At 40.0% G+C, this 24,782-nt stretch overlaps 1 protein-coding gene across 1 annotated transcript in view; it reads right to left on the reverse strand.

Moving 5' to 3' along the window:
- igsf11 (immunoglobulin superfamily member 11) overlaps nt 1-24,782 on the reverse strand; it is a 235,085-nt gene that overhangs the window by 16,938 nt on the left and 193,365 nt on the right. The window contains exon 4 of the mRNA XM_072262291.1: nt 17,321-17,476. Coding sequence (XP_072118392.1) covers nt 17,321-17,476 — 156 coding nt within the window. The remainder of the gene's footprint in view (nt 1-17,320; nt 17,477-24,782) is intronic.

Below are 24,782 nucleotides of genomic sequence, written 5' to 3' on the forward strand. Positions count from 1 at the left end.
ATACACCCAATGACTTGGCCTCCACTGCTGCCCGTGGCAACAAATTCCATAGATTCACCACCGTCTGGCTAAAAAAATTCCTTTGCATCTCTGTTCTGACTGGGCACCCTTCAATCCTTAAGTCATGCCCTCTCGTACTAGACTCCCCCATCATGGGAAACAACTTTGACACATCCACTCTGTCCATGCCTTTCAACATTTGAAATGTTTCTATGAGGTCCCCCCCTCATTCTTCTAAACTCCAAGGAATACAGTCCAAGAGCGGACAAATGTTCCTCATATGTTAACCCACTCATTCCCGGAATCATTCTAGTGAATCTTCTCTGTACCCTCTCCAACATCAGCACATCCTTTCTTAAATAAGGAGACCAAAACTGCCCACAGTACTCCAAGTGAGGTCTCACCAGCGTCTTATAGAGTCTCAACATCACATCCCTGCTCCTATACTCTATTCCTCTAGAAATGAATGCCAACATTGCATTCGCCTTCTTCACAACCGACTCAACCTGGAGGTTAACCTTAAGGGTATCCTGCATGAGGACTCCCGAGTCCCGTTGCAGTTTGAATTCTCTCCCCATTTAAATAATAGTCTGCCTGTTTATTTCTTCTGCCAAAGTGCATAACCATACACTTTCCAACATTGTATTTAATTTACCACTTTTTTGCCCATTCTTCCAATCTATCCAAGTCTCTCTGCAGACTCTCCGTTTCCTCAGCACTACCCGCCCCTCCACCTATCTTCATATCATCAGCAAACTTAACCACAAAGCCATCTATTCCATAATCCAAATCGTTGATGTACAACGTAAAGAGAAGCGGCCCCAACACTGACCCCTGTGGAACACCACTGGTAACCGGCAGCCAACCAGAATAGGATCCCTTTATTCCCACTCTCTGTTTCCTGCCAATCAGGCAACACTCTGTCCACGTATGTAACCTTCCCGTAATTCCATGGGCTCTTATCTTATTAAGTAACCTCACGTGTGGCACCTTTCAAAGGCCTTTCGAAAAGGCCTTCTAGTCCTCTCAAAGTGAATACTAACTTTGCATTTGCCTTCCTCACCACTGATTCAACCTGCAAATTAACCTTCAGAGAATCTTGCACAAGGACTTGCAAGTCCTCTTGCAGCTCTGATTTTTTACTTTACTCCTCGTTTCGAAAGAAGTGCATGACCATACACTTCCAAACACTCCATTTCACCTGCTACTGTACTTCTTTGCCCATTCTCCCAATCTGTCTAAGTCCTTCTGCAAGCTTCCTGTGTCCTCAACCCTACCCGAACCTCCACCTAGCTTTGAATCAGCCACAAATCTATCAATTCTGTCATCCAAACCATTGACATATAACATGAAAAGAAGTGGTCCCAGTACTGAACCTGGCAGAACACAACCAGTCACCAGCAGCCAACAAGAATAAGCCCCATTTATTCCCACTCTTTGCCTCCTGCCAGTCAGCCAATCTTCTATTTATGCTAGTATCTTTTGTGTAATACTATGGACTATTTCCTGCAATACTATGGACTCTTATTTTCACAAGGACTTTGACCAGGTGCATACAAGTGAAAATTCAAGTTAACAACATCCAATGACTTTCCTTTGTCTACCCTGCTTGTTATTTCCCCAAATAATTCTAACAGATTTGTCAGGTAAGATTTCCCTTTAAGGAAACCATACTGACTTTTGCCTACTTTATCATGTGCCTCCATGTACCCCAAATGCTCCTCCTTAATAATGGACTCCAACATCTTCCAACCACTTAAGTAATGCTAACTGGCCATAATCTACTTTCTTCTGCCTCTCTCACTTCTTATAGTGTGGATTGACATTTGTAATGTTTTAGTCCTCTGGAACCATTCCTGAATCTAGTGATTCTTCATAGATCATTACTAATGCCTCCAAAATCTTTTCAGCTACCTCTTCTGAACCCTGGGTACAGTCCATCCAGGTGACCTATCTACCTTCAGAACTTTCAGATTCCTAAGCACTTTCTCATTAGTAACAGCAACTACACTCATGAACACTGTCGCTCTTGAATTTTTGGCATAATGCGGGTCTTCCACAGTGAAGATGGACACAAACTACTTATTAAGTCTATCTGCCATTTCTTTATCTTCATTACTACCTTTCTAGTGTCATTTTCCAGTGGTCCAATATCCACTGTCACCTCTCTCTTACTCTTTATACATCAGAAAAGAAACCTCTATTATCCCTTTTCATATTATTGGCTAGTTTACTTTGATATTTCATCCTTTATCTCCTCATGGTTTTTTATAGTTGCCTTCTGTTGGTTTTTAAAAGCTTCCTAATGCTCCAATTTCCAACCATTTTTCCTATATTATATGCCCTCACATTTTTTATGCTGTTTTCGACTCCCCTTGTCAGCCACAGTTGTCCCATACTCCCTTTAGAATACTTCTTTATCTTAGTACAGTTAGATTATGAAGACACGCAGTCCTCTTTAATTGTCATTTAGTAATGCATGCATTAAGAAACGATACAATATTTCCTCCGGTGTGATATCACAAAACACAGGACAGACCAAGACTGAAAAAACTGACAAAACCACATAATTGTAACATATAGTTACAACAGTGCAACAAGACCATTACTTGATTAAGAAGTCCATGAGCACAGTAAAAAGTTCAAAGTCTCTCAAATGTCCCACATCTCATGCAGACGGGAGAAGGAAGAAAAACTCTCCCTGCCATGCCCGACCACAGTCTGTCTCTGAGTCACCCGAAAATCGAGCCTCCGATTGGCTCTCCGACACCGAGTATTGAGCACCATCTCCATCTCTCTCTTCTCTCTTCTTTCTCTCTCTCTCTCTCTCTCTCTCTCTCTCTCTCTCTCTCTCTCTCTCTCTCTCTCCCTCCCTCCCTCCCTCCTCCCAGTACCCAGTATCTATCCTGTGCCTTCTGAATTGCCGCCAGAAACTCCAGCCACTGCTTTTCTGCTGTCATCTCATAGGCATTCTACAATTTCCCTCTTGGGACCTGATTTTCCCAATCTACCTGGATATTGAAATCCCCCATGACTATCATAACATCTCCCTTATTGGATGCCTTTCCTATCTCCCGTTGTAATTTATATCCCAAATTCCTGGCTCCTGTTCAATGGCCTGTATACAACTCCCATCAGGGTACTTTTACTTCTGTAGTTTCTTAACTCTAATATCCTTGCAGGCAGGTTTGCTAGAGCTGCTGGAGAGGGTTTGAACTAATTTAGCAGGGGGAGCTGAGGATGGAGCAATCGGTATACAAGTTGATGCATTGTGTAGTAAAACTGTAAGGAAGGACAGGCAAAACTGACAGCAAAATGGCAGTGAGTGGGTTAAGTCCTCCTCAGGTTTAGGTGCAACCCGTCCTTTTTTGTATAAGTCATACCTTCCCCAGAAGAGATCCCAATAATCCAGAAACCTGGAACCCTGCCCTCTGCACAGGACCTCTTCCTCCTTTTTACCAATGTCATTGGTAACAATATGCACCACAACCTCTGGCTGCTCACCCTCTCTTGGGAGTCTTCTGCTGCTGCCCTGATATATCCTGGACCCCAATGCCTGAGAGGCAACACACCATCCTGTCTTCTCTTTCGTGGCCACAGAATCTGCTAACTGCAGTTTTCTCACTCCTACGTGCCAATTCATTGTCCCCTTTGATTTGGTTCACAGCAATGGTGTCATTAGCAAACTTAAATATGGATTGGAGCTACACTTCGCCACAAAATCAGAGGAATACAGCAAATATAGCAGGAGGTTAAGCACACAGCCTTGTGTGGATGGTTATTGTGGAGGTGTTATTACCAATTTGTGCCTCCCAACTATTGAGTCTCCTATCAGTATGACTCTGCCTGACTTTACTCTTCCCTTTTCAGCCTCAAGGCCAGCCACAGTGCCATGGGCTGAAAAAGTGTATCCAAAGGGTACACTTGTTGCTGAGCGGGATGGCCATAGGGGAACCCTGCACCAACTGCTTACTCCCCTTACTTCTCCTGGTGGTCACCCACTTACTATCTGAAGCCTGTATTCTGGGTGTGACCATCTCAGTAAATGTCTTATCTATGAGGGTTTCAGACCCCCCCCCAGGTGTTCCTGAGTATATCCAGCTCCAGCTCCAGTTCCTTGACCTTGCAAGTCAGGAGCTGAAGCTGGGTGCAATTCCTGCAGTTGTAATCTTCAGAAAGAATGTCAAGTCCCTGAAATCCCACATCTCACAGAAGAAGCATTCCACTGCCTGAACTACCACCCTGCCTACAATGTTATACCTCTAACTTCTCAAGCTTAAGCTCCAGCCTGTGCCAGTTCTCACCTAAGCCTCTTCAGCCAAAGCATGATCACTAACACAGGGCCACTCCAACAATAGCTGCTCTGCTGACACCTCACTTCTTTTTATTAGCCCCTGGCAAGTACCAAAAAGATCGCAATGATTGCAGCCTGCTGAAAAGTTCCAAAACAACCCCGAGCTCTTTTTAAACCTCATGCAGCCTCACCAATAAACAATAATATAATTTTTGCTGAAATGCCACATCTACGCAAACTTCTAAGAAAGTAAAGCATTGTCATACTCCCTTTGTGATGGCACTTATATGCTAGTCCCAGGACAGACTCACTGATATGATATCGGCAAGGAATTTAAAGATACTGACTCATGGACCTCTGGCTTCTTGCTCCCCTCATTGATAATCAGCTCTTTGGTTTTGCTCTCGTTGAGTGAAAAGTTGTTGTTGTGGCATCTTTCAATCAAATTTTCAATCCCCCTCCTATATACCTATTCATCATCACCTTTGATTCAGTCAACAACAGTGGTGTCATCAGCAAATTGAAATATGGCTTTGGAGCTATACTTAGCCACACAATCATAGGAATAAAGCGAGTAGAGCAGCAGTGTAGTGATATATCTTGTATATCTAGTAGTTTTGTGAGCTGCCCGCAAAACACCCTTACATAATCATCAGTGCCATTTTGTTTTCTCACCAGGAGAAACTAAAACCAAGACCCACACTTACAACGGGATCGCAGAGGGAAAGTCAGTCCAGGTCCTTCCTTACTGAAAGGAGATGGAAAGCCACTCCAGATGCAGATTTAATCCAGCTTCCTTTTAGTTAGATTTAACTCAAGAAAATTAAATAACTGTGATATTTTCCCCCACATTTAATTTGTACTACTTGGAAACAGGTCCTTATTCTTAACAAAAATATTTTTAAGAGAACTGAACAATCTTAAGACATCTTAAAAATTGGCCCATTTCATTGTGAGATTTTTAAATTTTTTTATATCTTGAATAAATCTATATTTCATGCCATGATGAAAATGTTATTGCTACTTTAATATTTTAAACCCTTGCTGAAATGTTATGTACTTCTTAATTATTAAAAGGAACATCTTTACCCAAAAGTTAGGTAGAATAGATTGAGCAGGGAGAAAGGTTGCCAGCTAGTTAATCCACTCCAAACTCTAAACAAAATCCAACATAAATAAGATCCCAAAAGGTGATTTTCGTCCTTGGATTTGGTGCATATGCATTTACACTCGAAAATATACCTGTTTCCTCAATACTAAATTCCTCCTTCAGGCTTGCACATGCATTTTGAGGATAAGTTTTGCAATGGTTTGCAATCAATATAAAGTTTTCCTCGTCAGCAGTTCAGGGTATTGGCTAAACATTTAAAAGTTGATATCTAGTTGTTCATCTACTAATGCTAACTGCCCTGCCATTACCAATTCGTACTTTGATCTTATGATACAAAACTGCCTTTACTCTAGGACTGCATTTGTAGAATCAGTCAAACCTGGATATGTCAGGCAAACCTGTCTTTCAATCCCAGCTTCACAAGCAAGGTAGTTGCACAACACCCTGAGGCTTGCTTGCCACGAGTCTTTCACTGTAGGGATATTACTTCATATGCCGGTAAATGTCATCATGGCATTAAATTTTCAAGCTATCACGGATGAATGCTAAATCTGTCATATGGCTGTTCAAAGATGTGCCAACTCATGATAAAAAATCTTGTCTAATAGGGACAAGACATTTATCATTTTCTCGTGAAGAAAGTAGGCATCAGCTGTACACACACACAAGCTTTGCCTAATTGCAAGCTCCCAAAAGTACAGAACATCCTTTACTTATTACTGGTGTTGTTCTTCAACCCTATGGTCAGTTTTGGTAAGGAACCTTACACCATCACTGGCTCACCAGCAGGTGTTAAGACACAGAGATGGGGAAGCTCTGGAGGAAAGTTTCCGCTTTCTGTCAATCATTACGGATTGCTTTAAGCAAGTCAATTAGATGAACCATATAACAATTACAACACGGAAACAGGCCATCTTGGCCCTTCTAGTCCGTGCTGAACTCTTACTCTCACCTAGTCCCACCAACCTGCACTCAGCCCATAACCCTCCATTCCTTTCCTGTCCATATAGCTATCCAATTTAACTTTAAATGACAACAGCAAACCTGCCTCAACCACTTCTGCTGGAAGCTCGTTCCACACAGCTACCACTCTCTGAGTAAAGAAGTTCCCCCTCATGTTACCCCTAAACTTTTGCCCTTTAACTCTCAACTCATGTCCTCTTGTTTGAATCTCCCCTACTCTCAATGGAAAAAGCCTATCCACGTCAACTCTATCTATCCCCCTCAATTTTAAATACCTCTATCAAGCCCCCCTCAACCTTCTACGCTCCAAAGAATAAAGACCCAACTTGTTCAACCTTTCTCTGTAACTTAGGAGATGAAACCCAGGCAACATTCTAGTAAATCTTCTCTGTACTCTCTAAATTCTGTTGACATCTTTCCTATAATTCAGTGACCAGAACTGTACACAATACTCCAAATTTGGCCTTACCAATGCCTTATACAATTTCAACATTACATCCCAACTCCTATACTCAATGCTCTGCTTTATAAAGGCCAGCATACCAAAAGCTTTCTTCGCCACCCTATCCTTATGAGATTCCACATTCAGGGAACTATGCACCATTATTCCTAGATCCCTCCGTCCTACTACATTCTTCAGTGTCCTACCATTTACAATGTATGTCCTATTTTGATTAGTCCTACCAAAATGTAGCACCTCACATTTATCAGCATTAAGCTCCACCTGCCATCTTTCAGCCCACTCTTCTAACTGGCCTAAATTTCTCTGCAAGCTTTGAAAACCTACTTCATTATCCACAACTCCACCTATCTTAGTATCATCTGCATATTTACTATCCAATTTACCACCCCATCATCCAGATCATTAATATATATGACAAACAACATTGGACCCAGTACAGATCCCAGAGGCACACCACTAGTCACCCACCTCCAATCTGACAAACAGTTATCCACCACTACTCTCTGGTGTCTCCCATCCAGCCACTGCTGAGTCCATTTTACTACTTCAATATTAATACCTAACGATTGAACCTTTCTAACTAACTTTCCATGTGGAACCTTGTCAAAGGCCTTACTGAAGTCCATATAGACAACATCCACCGCTTTACCCTCGTCAACTTTCCTAGTAACCTCTTCAAAAAATTCAATAAGATTTGTCAAACATGACTTTCAACGCACAAATCCATGTTGACTGTTCCTAATCAGACCCTGTCTATCCAGATAATTATATATATCATCTCTAAGAATACTTTCCATCAATTTACCCACCACTGACGTCAAACTCACAGGCCGATAATTGCTAGGCTTACTCTTAGAACTTTTTTTTAAACAGTGGAACAACATGAGCAATACACCAAACCTCAGGCACCATCCCTGTTCCTAATGACATTTGAAATATTTCTGTCAGAGCCCCTGCTATTTCCACACTAACTTCCCTCAAGGTCCTAGAGAATATCCTGTCAGGACCCGGAGACTTATCCACTTTTATATTCCTTAAAAACGCCAGTACTTCCTCTTCTTTAATCATCATAGTTTCCATAACTACCCTACTTGTTTCCCTTACCTTACACAATTCAATATCCTTCTCCTTAGTGAATACCGAAGAAAAGGAATTGTTTAAAATCTCCCCCATCTCTTTTGGCTCCACACATAGCCGTCCACTCAGATTCTCTAAGGGACCAATTTTATCCCTCACCATCCTTTTGCTATTAATATAACTGTAGAAACCCTTTGGATTTATTTTCACCTTACTTGCCAAAGCAACCTCATATCTTCTTTTAGCTTTTCTAATTTCTTTCTTAAGATTCCTTTTACATTCCTTATATTCTTCGAGCACCTCATTTACTCCAAGCTGCCTATATTTATTGTAGATCTCTCTCTTTTTCCAAACCAAGTTTCCAATATCCCTTGAAAACCATGGCTCTCTCAAACTTTTAACCTTTCCTTTCAACCTAACAGGAACATAAAGATTCTGTACCTTCAAAATTTCACCTTTAAATGACCTCCATTTCTCTATTACATATAAAACAAATTGTCCCAATCCACGCCTTCTAAATCCTTTCGCATCTCCTTAAAGTTAGCCTTTCTTCAATCAAAAATCTCAACCCTGGGTCCAGTCCTATCCTTCTCCATAATTATATTGAAACTAATGGCAATGTGATCACTGGACCCAAAGTGCTCCCCAACACATATCTCTGCCCCCTGACCTATCTCATTCCCTAACAGGAGATCCAACACTGCCCCTTCTCTAGTTGGTCCTCTATGTATTGCTGCAAAAAAACTATCTTGCACACATTTTACAAACTCCAAACCATCCAGCCCTTTTACAGAATGGGTTTCCCAGTCTATGTGTGGAAAATTAAAATCTCCCACAATCACAGACTTGTGCTTACTACAAATATCTGCTATCCCCTTAAAAATTTGCTCCTCTAATTCTCGTTCCCCATTGGGTGGTCTATAATACACCCCTATAGGCGTTACTACACCTTTCCCATTCCTCAATTCCACCCAAACAGCCTCCCTAGACGAGTCCTCTAATCTATCCTGCCAAAGCACTGCTGTAATATTTTCTCTGATAAGCAATGCAACACCTCCCCTTCTTGCCCCTCCGATTCTATCACACCTGAAGCAACGAAATCCAGGAATATTTAGTTGCTAATCACAACCCTCCTGCAACCATGTTTCACTAATAGCTACAACATCATATTTCCAGGTATCAATCCATGCTCTAAGCTCATCCACCTTTCTTACAATGCTCCTAGCATTAAAATAGATGCATTTAAGAAACTCTCCACCTCTTACTCTCTGTTTATCCCTAATGGTGCACACAACTTTGTTACCTTTTTCTTCCTTCTCCCCTACATCTTCGGTTGTCCCCTGCCTATCCTCCCCCACACACTGTCTACTAGCTTTCTCTATTTGTAAACTAATCTCCTTTCTCCTAGTCTCTTCAATTTGATTCCCATCCCCCAACCATTCTAGTTTAAAGTCTCCCCAGTAGCCTTTGCAAATCTCCCCGCCAGGATATTGGTCTCCCTAGGATTCAAGTGCAACCCGTCCTTTTTGTACAGGTCACACCTGCACCAAAAGAGGTCCCAATGATCCAGAAACTTGAATCCCTGTCCCCTGCTCCAATCCCTCAGCCAGGCATTTATCCTCCACCTTATTCCATTCCTACTCTCACTGTCGCATGGCACAGGCAGTAATCCCAAGATTACTACTATTGTAGTAATAATCTCGAGATTACTACTACTGTCAATGAAGCCTTGACAATTCTTGTGAAGTCTTTACCTATGTCAAAACGTAGAATCATAACTGTTTGAAGAAAGGTAGTCAGAATATTTGGCTCCCTGAATGATGGCCCACACGCCATCCCTGAGATATCCCAGATGAATTACAATAAACAAAGGAAAAATTCTCAGGGCGATAAGTGTGCTAAATGTATTTGCATCTAGGGATGATAGAGGTGGGTTTGGGGCAGCCTGCTGCACACTCAGCAACTATTTCCACAGCACAATTCCAAGGGTTACAGTGCAGGAAGTGAACAAGCTGTCCAAGCTAAACCATTACCGGGGAACGTTGCTCAGCTGGACAAGGAGCATCTGGTATTGACCCAGCAACTATATTTCCAAATCAGTGTAGCTTGTGGCCTGGAAGGGAAGTTTAGATGACAGCACAGCCATGCACCAGCTGCAAAAAGCAAATGTTAGAGCTACCATAGAAAACTTGGCAAGCATTTAGAGCAGATATACACTCTGTGGCTGCGCTGCAGTGGTGATGGAGAGAGCAATCATTAAAGGTGACAAAAGAACTGCCAAACAAATGGGCTGCTTTGACTTGGATGGTGTGAAGCTTCTTGAGTTTCAATATCTTTGACTTGTAGATCGTGAAAGTCAAGATACAAGCCATTTGCTTTAGAATAACCAGCTTAGTATTTTTTTAGCCAACCTGGTTAAACTTCAAATGAATAGTAAATTCCCAGGATAGTGAAAACTGGACTTTCAAAGGCGGTGGTGCAAGGAACTGTTAAAGATGCAAAAAACAGAAGACTTTATATGAATGGTAATCGTATTAGATTAGATTATGAGGACACTCAGTCCTCGTTTATTGTCATTTAGAAATGCATGCATTAAAAAATAATACAACGTTCCTCCAGAATGATATCACAAGAAAACACAGGACAAACCAAGACTAAAACTGACAAAACCACATAATTATAACACATAGTTACAACAGTGCAAAGCAATATCATAATTTGATAAAGAGCAGACCATGGGCACGGTAAAAAAAAAAGTCTCAAAGTCCCAATAGACTCATCATCTCACGCAGACGATAGAAGGGAGAAACTCTCCCTGCCATGAACCTCCAAGCGCCACAAACTTGCCGATGCAGCACCACTGGAAGCACCCGACCGCAACGGACTCTGAGTCCGTCCGAAAACTTCGAACCTCCAACCAGCCCCTCCGACATAGCCTCTCCGAGCACCATCCTCTGCCGAGTGCTTTGACCCCGCCCCGGCCGCCGAACAACAAGCAAAACCAAGGACTCGGGGCCTTCTCCTCCGGAGATTCTGGATCACACAGTAGCAGCAGCAGTGAAGCAGGCATTTCAGAAGCTTCACCAGATGTTCCTCCGTGCTCTCACGTCCGTCTCCATCAAATCAGGATTGTGCACGGCACCCTACTTGACAAATAACAGGCATCACCACTGGAGTGGCCGCTGCAAGCTGCGTTGTGTCGCCATCTTCTCCTCCCGCCGACATTTTGATCAATTTGATTACGTTTGATCAATTGCGTTAGAGATGCCATATTCCTAAAAAACACTTTTTAAAATATTTGCAACTGAAACATTTCATACTATCAAAATATAAGCATTTAATATCTGAACCACCACTATCACATCTTGAAAATCTTATACTTCTAAACCTAAAGGGGAGGAATCAGATTTCTTTATTCTATACAGCTTTGATGTCATATGATAAGGAGTTCACCATTGACAGGCTGGAGGCATGGAGACTGGATGTTCAAGAGGACATACAGGAAACTGAGTGGGAAATAGCATGTTTAAAAGCCCAAAAACAATCAATTAACACAAGAATTAAGCTATTACAATAAAAATGGTTAATGAGAACTTATATTACCCTGGTCAAACTGACCATTGGTCTCCTGACATCCCGGACACTTGTGTTAAATGTTTAGAAGAAAAGAGTACTCTGTTTCATTGTGTATGGGACTGTCCAAAATTAAAAAAATACTGGAAAACAGTTGTTCAGACTATATCTGAGATTGTTGGAGCAAAAGTGCCCCACCAAGCAAAAATGTGTGTACTAGGTATATGTCCAAAGAACTTTACTGTTAGTTCAAAACAGTCAATTTTAATTGACTTTGGACTCCTGCAGGCCAGGAGGATGACAGCTTTATCTTGGAGAAAAATGGATATACTTTCCATACATGTATGGGTGAAGGAGATAGCATCTTGTATTGTATTGGAGAGACTGACTTACATAACTAGAGGAAGGGCAGGAGAATTTGAAAATGTGTGGAAACCTTTATTGGAGTTTCTTGGACGTCAAGGTGCACAGTCATTTTGAAATAGCTGTGTGTTGTTGAGTGCTTCTGCAGTTTTTTTTCTGATGTGTTTTTATTTTATTTCTTTGTTAAATATGTGAAGTTTGTGAAATGTTATATTTCTTTTCCTTTGATGATTGTGAAAAACATGAGGACATGTTTCACTATTTAGTTTTGTTATTATTATTGTTTATTTGTATATGTGAAATATATGTAAAGATTTCCTGTTAAGGCTTCCTTTGGTCTAGAGAACCTTGTTTCAAATTTAGATACGATCTATACATATAAATAAGACTGTAACCAAAAGACAGAGAAGCAGAATTAAACCATTCGGCCCATTGAGTGTGCTCTGCTATTCGATCATGGCTGATTTATTTTCCCTCTCACCAACATTTTCCTGCTTTCTCCCCATAAACTTTGATGTCCTTACTAATCAAGAACCTATCAACCTCTGCTTTAAATACACCCAATGACTTGACCTCCACAGCCATCTATGGCAATGAATTCCAGATTCACCTCCTTTTGGCTAAAGAAATTACTCCTCATCCCTGTTCTAAGGGGACGCCCTTCTATTCTGAGGCTCCACATTCTGGACCTAGACAATCTCACTTTTGAATATATCCTGTGTTCACTCTATTTTGGTCTGTCAATAGTCAGCAGGTTTTAATGAGATTCCCCCTCATTCTTCTAAACTCCAGCAAGTACTGGCCCAGAGCAATCAAAAGTGCTTCAAACATTAACACTTCCATTCTCAGGATTACTGTCGTAAACCTTTTCTGGAAGCACTCCAATGCCGGCACATTCTTTCTTACGTATGTGGCCCAAGACTGTTCACAATACAGTACAGGTCCACAATCCCTTATCCAAAACCCTTAGGGCCAGTTGCATTTCAGAATTCAGAATTTTTTAGATTTCAGATCCCCCCCATAATACCAAAAAACACGTATGCTCAAGTCCCTTATTTAACCTGCGGTGAACTTTAGGACCCAGCGGCGCACCAAACACATCCCACGCACATCCTCCCGTATACTTCAAATCATCTCGAGATTACTGATAATACCTAATACAATGTAAATGCTATGTAAATAGCTGTTATACTGTATTGTTTAGGGAATAATCTCAAGAAAAAAATTTATTTCCAACAAAAACATTCAATAAAACATAAAAATATACATCATATACAGTGGTAGTTCCGACATTATTTTCTTCAGTAAGACACCGCACAGACACACCACGGTCAAGCTTCTGTAATAACTCCACTTTCTGAGTTATTGATAATGATAGATGCTGCCTTCTCTTTTTCTCATTGTTATCCATAGGGGTATCTGCAGCTCTTTTTGACATTTTCACAGTGAAATTAAACACAAAGTCAACAGTGAACACAAAATATCAGCGAACAGCAAATGCACGTGTAACCAGTACGAGCGCTGAGCCACAACTGACATCTGGCAGCCTCTGCTAGTGCTGCCACGTCACACCCAAGAGACGTCAGCTGTTGGCGAAAAAAACTTTGGTTTTCGAAGCTTTTTGGATTTCAGAATTTCGGATAAAGGCATGTGCACCTGTACACCAATTGTGGTCGGACCATTGCCTTGTAAAGCCTCAGCATTATATCATTGCTTTTATATTACAGTCCTCTCAAAATAAATACTAACATTGCATTTGCCTTCCTCACCACAGAATTAATCTGCAAATTAACCTTCAGGGAATCCTGCACAAGGACTCCCAAGTCCCTTTGTGACTCAGTTTTTTTGTATTTTCTCTCCATTTAGTCAACCCTTTCACTTCTTCGACCAAAGTACATGACCATATACATCCCTACACTGAACTCCATCTGCCACTTCTTTGCCCACTCTCCCAATCTAAATCCTTTTGTAGACTCCCTGCTTTCTCAACATTGCCTGCCCCTCCACCTATAGTATCTTTGCATCTTCCATAAACCTGGCTATTAAGCCATCATTTCTGTCACACATATTCTTAACATATAATGTGAAAAATAGTGGACCTAACAGTGACCCTTGCAGAACACCATTAGTCACCATTAGCCAACCAGAAAGGGCCCTGTTTAATCCTACTCTTTGCCTTCTGCCAGTCAGCCAATCTTCGGGCCACGCCAGTTACCTTTCCTATCATTCAATGCACTCTTAATTGTTTAGCAGCATCATGCATGGCACCTTGTCAAAGGCCTTCTGAAAATCCAAGTCAACAACATTCACTCCCTTTGTCTATCCTGCCTGTAATTTCCTCAAAGAATTCCAAGTTTTCTCCCAAAGAAAATCATGCTGACTTTGACCTATTTTATCATGTGCGTCCAAGTGCCACAAGTCATTATCCTTAATAAACATTATCCTTTTACTCCTTGATTTATCAACTGTCTACCTATCTCTGTCTCAAAAATATTCAAAGACACTGCTTCCTTGCACTTTAAGAAAGAACTCCAAAGATTCACGACCGGTCAGAGAGAAAAAAAAATCTCGTCTTATTAGTCATAAATGAGCAACCTCAACCTCTTATTTTCAAGTTTTTGTTTCTCTCACATCCACACTCACGGACTTGTAAGTTTCATTCAAGAAACTTACAACTCCCGTGGATATGAGCCAAGCCTGTCAAACCTTTGCTCATGAGACTATCTATCTCTTGTGGGTTCCCAAGGCAAGATGTTGTTCATATTTTGATGTATGAGCAGCTGCACTGAATAACATGGAAACACAAGAGACTCCAAATGCTGGAATCTGCAGCAACAAACGTTCAGCTGGGGGCGGGGAGTCTCAGCAAGTCAAGCAGCATCTGCAGAGAGTGGGAGGGGAGGGAACTGCTAGCTTTTCAGGTTGAGGCACTGCAGCAGGACGTAGAGCGGACAGGGAACATTACCAGTGCGGAGTGTTGGCGGAGGGGTGAGAGACAGGAGACAGTAGGTGGGTGGTAAATCAAGGCAGAATGAAGGATAAGTCATCAATAGACGTAGGCTGGGGAGAATAGGGCTGGAGTTGGGAAACAGAGGTGGGTGGATGATAGGCATAAGGAGGCAAAGTATAAAACTAGGCAGATGGAGCCAGGAAGGGAGAGCAGAAGGTGAAGTGGATCCACTGTTAGAGGGTAATAAGCAGGAACACCAAAGCCATTTTTGCTGGAATTTGATAAGGAAGGTGATAATGGAAGCCAATAGGGAAAGGGGGAAGGGCAGATGGCACCAGATGGGGGAGGGGATATAGTTGGTATAATGTGCGGTAGCAGATGGTTGAAAGTAGGAGGAGGAGGAAGGATGAAAACGGATGATGAGGGTTGCTGATGATGGGGTATGGGAAATAAGTCAAAAATGGAAGGACTGGGGGTGGATGATCATCAGTATTTGCCACATGGATTTTTCAGTGGGATGTGCCAACAAACTGAGAATGGAATAAAATCATTCTCTGCAATATTAAAGGTAAAATTTCAGTTGTTTTAATTAAATTATTATTTCACATTGTTTTAGATCAGCAAATAATGAAATTCTAACCAAATGATTTAAATGTACAATCATAGGTTCAGAAGCTTACGGTAAAAAATGAGAGCATTTGGTCCTCTGCAGTTGCTCTAAGAAGTCATGAAAGGTAAAAGCTAATCCCACTGCACATTCTTTTACCCATAATTCCCTTCAAGTAATTAATCTAATTTTGCATTACAAATATATTATCTATCTCAATTTTTCCCACAGGAGTGTCTTCAATGTGCCACTGCACAAAGAACTTCCTCTCATCCCCTCTCTTCACTCTTACATCATTGGCCTCAAGCATCTCGTCAGATACCTTATTAGACGTGTTCTAAAATACATATTCTTTACAATTGCTGCACTCTCTTTAACCCTGTATTATTCCTTCCATCAAAAATCTATTAAATTTGCCAAGCACGTCTTGTTTTTACTATGGTGGCTGTTTTCAATTAACACCAGAGTTTCTAAATGATTGTTAATTTTATCTTGTGTTGTAAACATATAATCCACTGTTGTGTGTCATTAAATCACATGTCTGACACGTCATTATTATAACATAGGCCTCCCTAAAACAACGTCCCTCGAAAAGAATTTTAATGAAGCATCTTGAAAATGAGGGCTACAAATATCCAATTCTGACATAGGCAATCAGGAGAGCCAACAGCATTGAAGACTAAATAATTCCAGGCTCCCAGCAGTTTGGAAATATCACAAAACACAACACAGCAGGTGAATAATATAGATTGCAATGTATTAGATTAATATCACACAATTTTACCAAATTGTTTTCCAGAAGCAATTTTAGGCACTCTGTCTTTGCGCTTTTCTCTCTGGTTATTTCCTTCCTTGAAGAGATTAAATAAGTTGTGCCGCGTCCATGACAGTGTGAATTGCACATGATGCATTGCAAATAGTTGGCTTAATGGCCCAAATGACCTTTCTCTTTCTTACTTGCCAATGATTTCCGTTCCTTCTGCTTTCTTGCTACGCATGTGGCATGATTTTAGAAGTCCTATCTAATTTCAAAGAATTATTTTGTTTTCATACCAATGTTGATTGTGCATTTAAAAAAGCTGTCACCAGACATTCAACACAGATCTGCCAGAGGTGACAGCACTCATTCAGGAAATAAATGTTCTGCTTGCAAACTCACTTCCACTGTATAAAGGACCTTAGAGTGCAGGAATTCTTTTCATTTGTTACCCTTAGCAGCAAGCACTAAGAGGTCTGAAGAGGTGAACAACAATGTCCCATGCCAATGTACTATCTCAATGCTGTAATCTATATCTGTTACGTTAATGTACCTCCCGGCTAAGAATAGTATCTGAGTCCATCACTATTCACCATGATCTCCTGATATTTTACACAATCCATTTCATTATTCCTTAGATTAATTAGATTAATGTTGTCCGATCTTTTCTTCCCTAGTCATGACTTCCTCATTAATCTCTGTCATTTGTCTTTCTCTCATTTGCAAATAATTTACAGTTCACCACTGTTGTTGTACTGAATGCATTGCATTTATTTTCATCAATTTCCTATGCTGCATTTCAAAAACAAAGGTCTTGTCGGTTAAAAAGTCTCAATGTCTTATTTGTATAAATGAGGCAACTATTTTTGCTGTAATTATATCTGAAACATACACTTAGCCATTATTATTAATTAAATATATAAATTCTATGTTGCAACAGGGGAGCAGGTTTTTATATTGGAACACTGACACTGAGATTTTGACTTGAAAATTAGAGATATCTTCAGTAAAATATGTATAATCAAATAAAAATATTTATGATTTTCTGTACAGAATTTAAAAAATTCTTAAACTGGAAGCAGCATTTTATATTAAAATTCAGGATAATAATCTCAAAAATATGCTCAATTAGACACATTATAAACCTGAGTATTGAGCTTACCCTCTACTGACATTGGTGGCAGTTTAGCAATTGAATCAAGCTTTTCCCAGGAATATGTTGGAAGCGGGAGACCTTCTTCTGAACTACAAGTCAGAGTGACATCGTTTCCAACAGCAACAGCTCCTTGAAGCCGGCACAATGGGATAGCGGGTGGAACTGCAAACAGAGGTTGCAAAACATCAGGACTAATATGTCAAGAGTTAACATAAAATTTAAACTTTAATCTGAAGCTAAGGGAATGATAAATACAAACAGTTCCAGTTCCAAGAGAAATTGGGATTCCTATTTTCTCTAATCTCTCTTTATGGTTATGAAGAGTTAAACTGTCTCAACATCCTGAATGATCACTTGATAAAGCAACAAAATCAAATTGCAGGTTTCACATAACCAGTTATTCATGACATTCAAATGAAGTTCCAGAAATGTGTTCCCACTATATTTGAAACACGGGTTAGAAGCCATCCTTTGGAAATCACAATTAACATATTCTATGTGTGCAAATGGCACTGCATTAGAATTGGTTCCTAAATACTAGTGTTATCAATTGTCAGTTACACCATGCACGCATACACTAAGACCATAGTCTCTGAATTGTACTGTTACACATCATGCATGTTTATAGTGTGGCAATATGTGGTACATTCTCAAAACAAGAAAACCTCTAATGAGAAAAAAAATCAACATTACAGTATTGTGTAATGATGCCTTCCCTGACAAATTAGGTGATCAATTAGGGATTTACTACTGTTCTGAATATTACTCGCAAGGACAGAAAATATAGAGCCAGAGTATTAACTTAAATAAACCATCTAAGTAACGTAAGGAACCATTGTCAGTCAGACACATACAACGAATAACAACACAACCTAAGTTTTATTTACGAACAGAACCATACAACATAATTTGGGCTATTCATCCCACTGTGTCATTACTATTCTCCTGCACTTTCCATAACCTCCTACCATTTTTTAAGAGATATATAATTTCGATTTGAAGGTTATTGAACCATCCCACCACCAGGTTCAGGAATAGTTACTATGTTATAGCCATCAGGCTCCTGAACCGGTATGGATAACTTCACTCACCTCAACTCTGAACTGATACCACAACCTACAGACTCACTTTCAAGGACTCTACAACTCATGTTCACAGTATTATTTATTATTTGCTCAATTTGTCTTCTTTTGCACACTGGTTGTTTTGCTGTGTTTATGTACAGTTTTCATAAATTCTATCATATTCCTTTATTTTCCTTTGAACAACTACAAGAAAATGAATCTCAAGGTGGAATATTGTGAATATGCATACTTTGATGATAAATTTACTTTAAATCTGTCTTAATACAGTGCATTCAGATAATGATATCTCATTATATAAAATATTGTGGTGCTGAGGAAATTTTTCCTCAGTTAAAGTATCAAAACTCTTCAAGATTGGAGAACTTGTATCAATTCATCTTTCCATACAATTAAATTCTTACACCCTTTGTACTCTGCCAATAAATCACTAATGCAACCTCCAAAGTCTTAATATGCTCTTTTATTCCTGCTGGTTAGCTTCAACCACACTATTTCAGCTGAATCCTAGCTGGTATGTTATAGCTTTTAATATCCTTCCTTTTGTGCTCTACACCTTTGTTTTTAAAACTGAGTCTCTTTAACAGCCTTCCCAATTGCCATCTTCCCTGTCAGATGTACAACCCACTCTCACTTTTTCTGTGCCCCCTTTAAAACTGTCTTGAATACTCCACAATAAGAACAAAAATTGTTACACTTTTCTCTGTTAAATTTCACCTATGTGTCTATGCCCTCCTGAGATCTATTGTTCACCATGATATTTTTGGCCCCTGGCCAATTTTAATTCCACACTAGTCACCATCTCATGTTTATTTTCTGGGCTCCAACTTTGCTAACAAGTATATTGAATAGTATTTCTTCAAAAGTTCACTGAAATACACATACACATCATCCTAAATACTTTCTCACATCCCCTCTGTTAATTGAAACACTCCAAGTTCCTCAATCATGGATTTGAATTTAATAAATTCATATACTGTTCATTTATTAACCCATATTCTTCTAAATGCCAATTAATTTTGTCCTGGTCAATCATCACTGTGAGGCTGCCTCACATTTATTATATTTTGTTTCTCATCCCTTCTATTATGATTTGTGAAATGCGAGGAATGTAAGTTTGCTCTCACGCTAGTCCCAAATTCAAGGTCTGCAGGGTTGTGGTCTGAGCTTGTTTAATTACAAACAGTATGCCTCTCGGCAAAATAGAGTTTAATTGTGTTGATTTCCTCTGAACAGGAAAAGTACATTTAGCCAAAAAGCTGACAATGCCTATATCTATCCTGTGATTCTGTGATACAGGGTATTATATAATAAAAATGTTTGTAAGATATCGTGGCAGGACATCAATACTGCACCATATTTTATTTTCTATTGCATTGACAAGCTGTCCAATTTGGAAACCGCAAATTCTTCCCATAGCTTTTAATTAGATTCAGCTGTCCATTGACACAGTCAGAGATCTAACACAAATCCATGTGAATGTGTTTCACTGGCCCAATAGCAACTCCGATGAGGTCACACCACAAAAAGCGCTATAGTGGAATAGTGTGTTTTTGATGATAATTCCGAAGTGAATAGCAACAATTATCTTGCAAAAGCAAAATGTCTCAAGCATCAGTTCCACATCACATATCTATGCATGCTGGAATTCTAAATCCATCTCAAATGCTCACCACATTAATATTTAATGCACTTATGTGCTCACCATGAAAGTGATTCTGTATGTTGCCCCCCCTGGCCACCCTCAGGGTTGCTCGGCTCGCTGTCATCTAGGGAAACAGCCTCGGCCCTGCCAAACTGGGTAATTAGTTTGTGTGGATGCTGCGTGAGGTACCCCACCCTGCCCAAATAACAGACAATACACCAGATGCAATTAAATGATTTACAGTTTATAGATATTACTGGAACTATATAATTAAGAGAGAATAAAATATAAAAGGAAAACAAAAGGTGCCACACTTATCAAAGTTCAATCTCTTCGTGCACAAAACCGTTGGAGCTCAAGGACCTTCTCCTTCACCCTGCGACCCCCTCGGACCACCTCGACCGGCCGCCTGGGACCAACAATGGTGGTCGACCAGACGCTCCACACGAATCCGTCTCCGTCTCCTTGCCGAACATCCCGCTCGGGGTCCGACCCCGTTAGCGGACTCACAGCACCTCGTCCATCCTCTGTCTCACTCTCCCGCCTTCTGCCCCCAAAACCCCCTCGCAACCAGTATCTTCAAATACACCAAAACCATAACAACTATCCCAATTGGTTAATAACGTATTCCTTATCACCCTCTAAACCAAAACAAGCTGCTAGCACAAACTTTCTCAGCGTTTAAGACAACAAAGCCGCATTCCCCAGATTAACATAACAAAGACGCCATTTTAATTAGCCTCCGCAGTAACATAAAAATCGAAACCCCCTTACATGTATATAACAGAAAGCGACCAGGCAGAGGTCTTTCTGCCATTTAATGTCCGTGCTCTGAAAACATCACACCAGTATGCTTTTCCTTATTTTAATGTGAGCATCATAGCTAAGTGTAATATACTCAGTTTACCCTGGACTCGTAATGGAACGGCTAGCAAGGACTAAGCATAAAAACAATTCAGGATGTAGGACTTCATAAACAATGCTGGGTAATTTATTCCATTCTAACAGGAAGACAGTGCAGAACAAATGGCACTTTATATACACAGTATATGTTATATACACACACACATACACTTGATAACATTATGTTCTACATCATATGACTAATTTACAGATTATAGATGAAAACACCAAACGGCTTTTGCTACTTCAAGAGAATGATATGATCACTCTTTACATATTTTCAACGTCATTGTAAATTCAGTCTGTTGACCGGCTTCCTTAACCAGTTTGACCTCCTGAAATAGATTATTCTCTCCGATGTTGCAGTTGTTCCTCGAACAGACGAACTTGGAACACCTTGTCTTAATTCACTAACAATCTGCCACTCTTCAACAACAATAATTCTATGTCATCATCAAGAATAGATTTATCATCACTTCAACATCTTTAAACACATCAGATGTGATCACTTAATCAGAGTGGACATGTAACTTTCCTTTAATTCATTAACTTCTCTAGATTGCAAGCAAACCACACATGTTGCCATGAAATACTCCAAACCATAGTCAATATGCTGCCAATACACTATGTATCCATGGATCCTGTTCATATCATCAATTTTATTATGCCCCTTTTTCTCTTTTATATATAAAAAGAATCTTCAAGATGTAAGAGAGGCTATTTGGCCTATCTAATCTAAGTCAGTTCTCAGAATACTCCCATTAGTCACATTCATCCATTATTTCCCCATAAAGTATTCTCTCTCACATACACATCAGTGTTCTTTCAGTAAACTACACTGGTTAAAGTGTGGAGTACATTTCATAGCCAATTTTTATTGGGAGAATTTCTTCTGTTAGTTGCCCCATTGAAGCCTGGCATTTTGAACTTCTGCATTCCATCTTGAAATTGAGAATTTTATGGCCAATATAACCATTCTCATTCTTTCCATACAGATGCAACAACCTACAAGCCTTGTTTAATAACTCCCAGACTACCCATGAAATTGCTGTAATCCAGCCACCACTTTCTCATTTTTCCCATCAAAAGAATGGTACAGAATCCAAGACCTCTGTATCTTTGGACTTTTCTACCAATGTATTCTATCCAGTATGTTCTATATCAACACTGAATGTTTTATGAACAGCAATGAAATACTGTCGATTGTGCATTTACCAAAAATGTGCAATGTTTTAGCACCGATCTATGAAGTGCCAACATTTTACAATTAAGACTTTATTGTCTCACTTCAAGTTTTAAAAGAATTGATACTAACCCTTATCAATGGTAAAATGCAACACCAGTGTATTATAACCATACAATAGGCAAGTGGGAAGGATAAAGTCTCGGACCAAATCTTAACAAAAATAATCTCTGCAAATTATGGAAGTTAAACAGCTAGATGTATCCAACATCAACATTTCACTAACTTACTCACTTTTTTCAACTTCCAGATAGCATGAAACTTCCATATTCCCTGATTTAATATTTTAGGTATTAATTTTAACCTCCCTTTGTACCTTCTTCAGAGGGTAATGCAAAATTCTCTCAGTACATTCTCCGGAAAAGTGTCTGGTCTTGATTTAAAATGACATTGTACAGTAACACAGATAATTCAGAGTGTAAAGCTAACCAATTTCCTGATCACATGGACCAATCCATTACCTACCAGTGTTTGTACAGAATTTTTACTCAGAGTGGGTTATTTTTAAAGTAAAAGCTGATGAGTACAATATATCACTTCAGTTCTGCCAGTATTTACACCTTTAAGTGATTCGTAGACTATGAGCACAGGCTGAAATCTAGCCTTCCACTCAAGCTAAGTGATACTCTCAAGACACTTACACCACACCACTGAATACATCGATGTCGCGGAGACCTTAGCCTGGGGAACCTGACCCTAGACCACTGTCAGGTTAGAGCTGACACAAGTACAGAAACTTTAAGCGCATAAAATATCAATTTGATGTAGGCCATTCAACCCCCCCCCCGTACCTATTCTGTCATTCAAGAAGCTCACAGTTGATCTTTTAACTCATCACCAATTTCTTAAACAAACTCTGTATCTGCAACCCACGTAGCAGATAAGATCATCTACAGAGTCATAGAGTTATACAATACAGAAAAAGGCCTTTCATCTCAACACAACTATGCCGACCATGTTGCCCACCTGAGCTAGTCCCAATTGTTCCATAACCCTGAGATTAAGACTCTTGGTTCTAGCTATCTTAGCCAAGTAAACAAATTACAATGGTCTACAAATTACAATGGAAGATAGAAAACCCATGCCAAAATGGCAATGTTACAATACTCATGAGGGATTTCAATATGCAGGTAGATTGGGAAAATCAGGTTAGTGCCAGATCCCAAGAGGGGGAATTACTAGAATGCCTACAAGATGGCTTTTTAGAGCAGCTTGTGGTTGAGCACACTAGGGATTCAGCTATTTTGGTTTAGGTGTTGTGCAATGAACCAGAATTGATTAAAGAGCTCAAAGTAAAATAACCCTTAGGGGCAAGTGATCATAATATAATCAAATTCACCCTGAAATTTGAAAAGAAGCTGCTAAAGTCAGATGTAACAGTATTACAGTGGAGTAAAGGGAATTACAGAGGCATGAGAGAGGAGTTGGCCAAGAGTGATTGGAAAAGAACATTGGCAGTGATGACGGTTGAGTAGCAATGGCTAGAATTTCTAGAAGCAATTCAGAAGGCACAGGATATATACATCCCAAAGAGGAAAAAGTACAGTATTCTAAATCCAAGATGATGCAATTGTGACTAACAAGAGGAGTCAAAGCCAACACAAATGTCAAAGAGAGGGCATATAAAAGAGCAAAAATTAGGTGGAAGTTAGAGAACTGGGAAGCTTTTAATAGCCAACAGAAAGCAACTAAAAATTCATTAAGGTAAAGATGGAATACCAAAGTAAGTAGCCAATAATATTAACGAGGATACCAAAAGTTTCTTCACATAAATAATGTGTAAAAGAGAGGTGAGAGTGGATATCTCAGTTAGAAAACAATGCTGGCAAAATAGTAATGGGGGACAAGGAAATGGCAGATGAACTGAATAAGTATTTTACATCAGTCTTCACTGCGGAAGACACTAGCAGTATGGTGGAAGTTCCAGGTGTCAGGGGTCAGAAGTATGTGAAGGCACCATTACTAGAGAGAACGTTCTTGGAAAACAGAGGTTAGAAGGTAGACAAGTCACCTGGACCAGATGTGTACATCCCAGGATTCTCAAAGAGGTGGCTCAAGAGATTGCGGTGGCATTAGTAATGATTGTTCAAGAGTTACTGGATTCAGGAATGGTTCCAGAAGACTGGAAAATTGCAAATGTCATTCCACTCTTCAAGGAGGGAGAGAGGCAGAAGAAAGGAAATTATTGGCCAGTTAGTCTGACTTCAGTGGGTGGGAAGATACTGGAGTTGATTGTTAAGGATGTGGTTTTGGGGTACTCGGAAGCCCATGATAAAAAAGGCCATAGTTAGCATGGTCTCAAGGGGAAATCTTGCCTGTCAAATCTGTTGGAGTTCTTTGAAGAAAAATTAGCAGAATAGAAAGGAGAATCAGTTGATGTTGTGTACATGGATTTTCAGAAGGCCTTTAACAAGGTGCCACACAAGTTAAAAGCCCATCGTATTACAGGAAAGATACTAGCAAGGATAAAACAGTGGCTGATTGGCAGCAGGCAACGCGTGGGAATAAACAGAGCCTTTTCGGGTTGGCTGCCAGTGACTAGTGGTGTTCCACAGGGGTCAATGTTGAGACCGCTTCTTTTTAAGGTATACAGTA

The sequence above is a fragment of the Mobula birostris genome, chromosome 6 (genome assembly GCF_030028105.1).
Source record: "Mobula birostris isolate sMobBir1 chromosome 6, sMobBir1.hap1, whole genome shotgun sequence".
In the NCBI taxonomy this organism is placed as follows: domain Eukaryota; kingdom Metazoa; phylum Chordata; class Chondrichthyes; order Myliobatiformes; family Myliobatidae; genus Mobula; species Mobula birostris.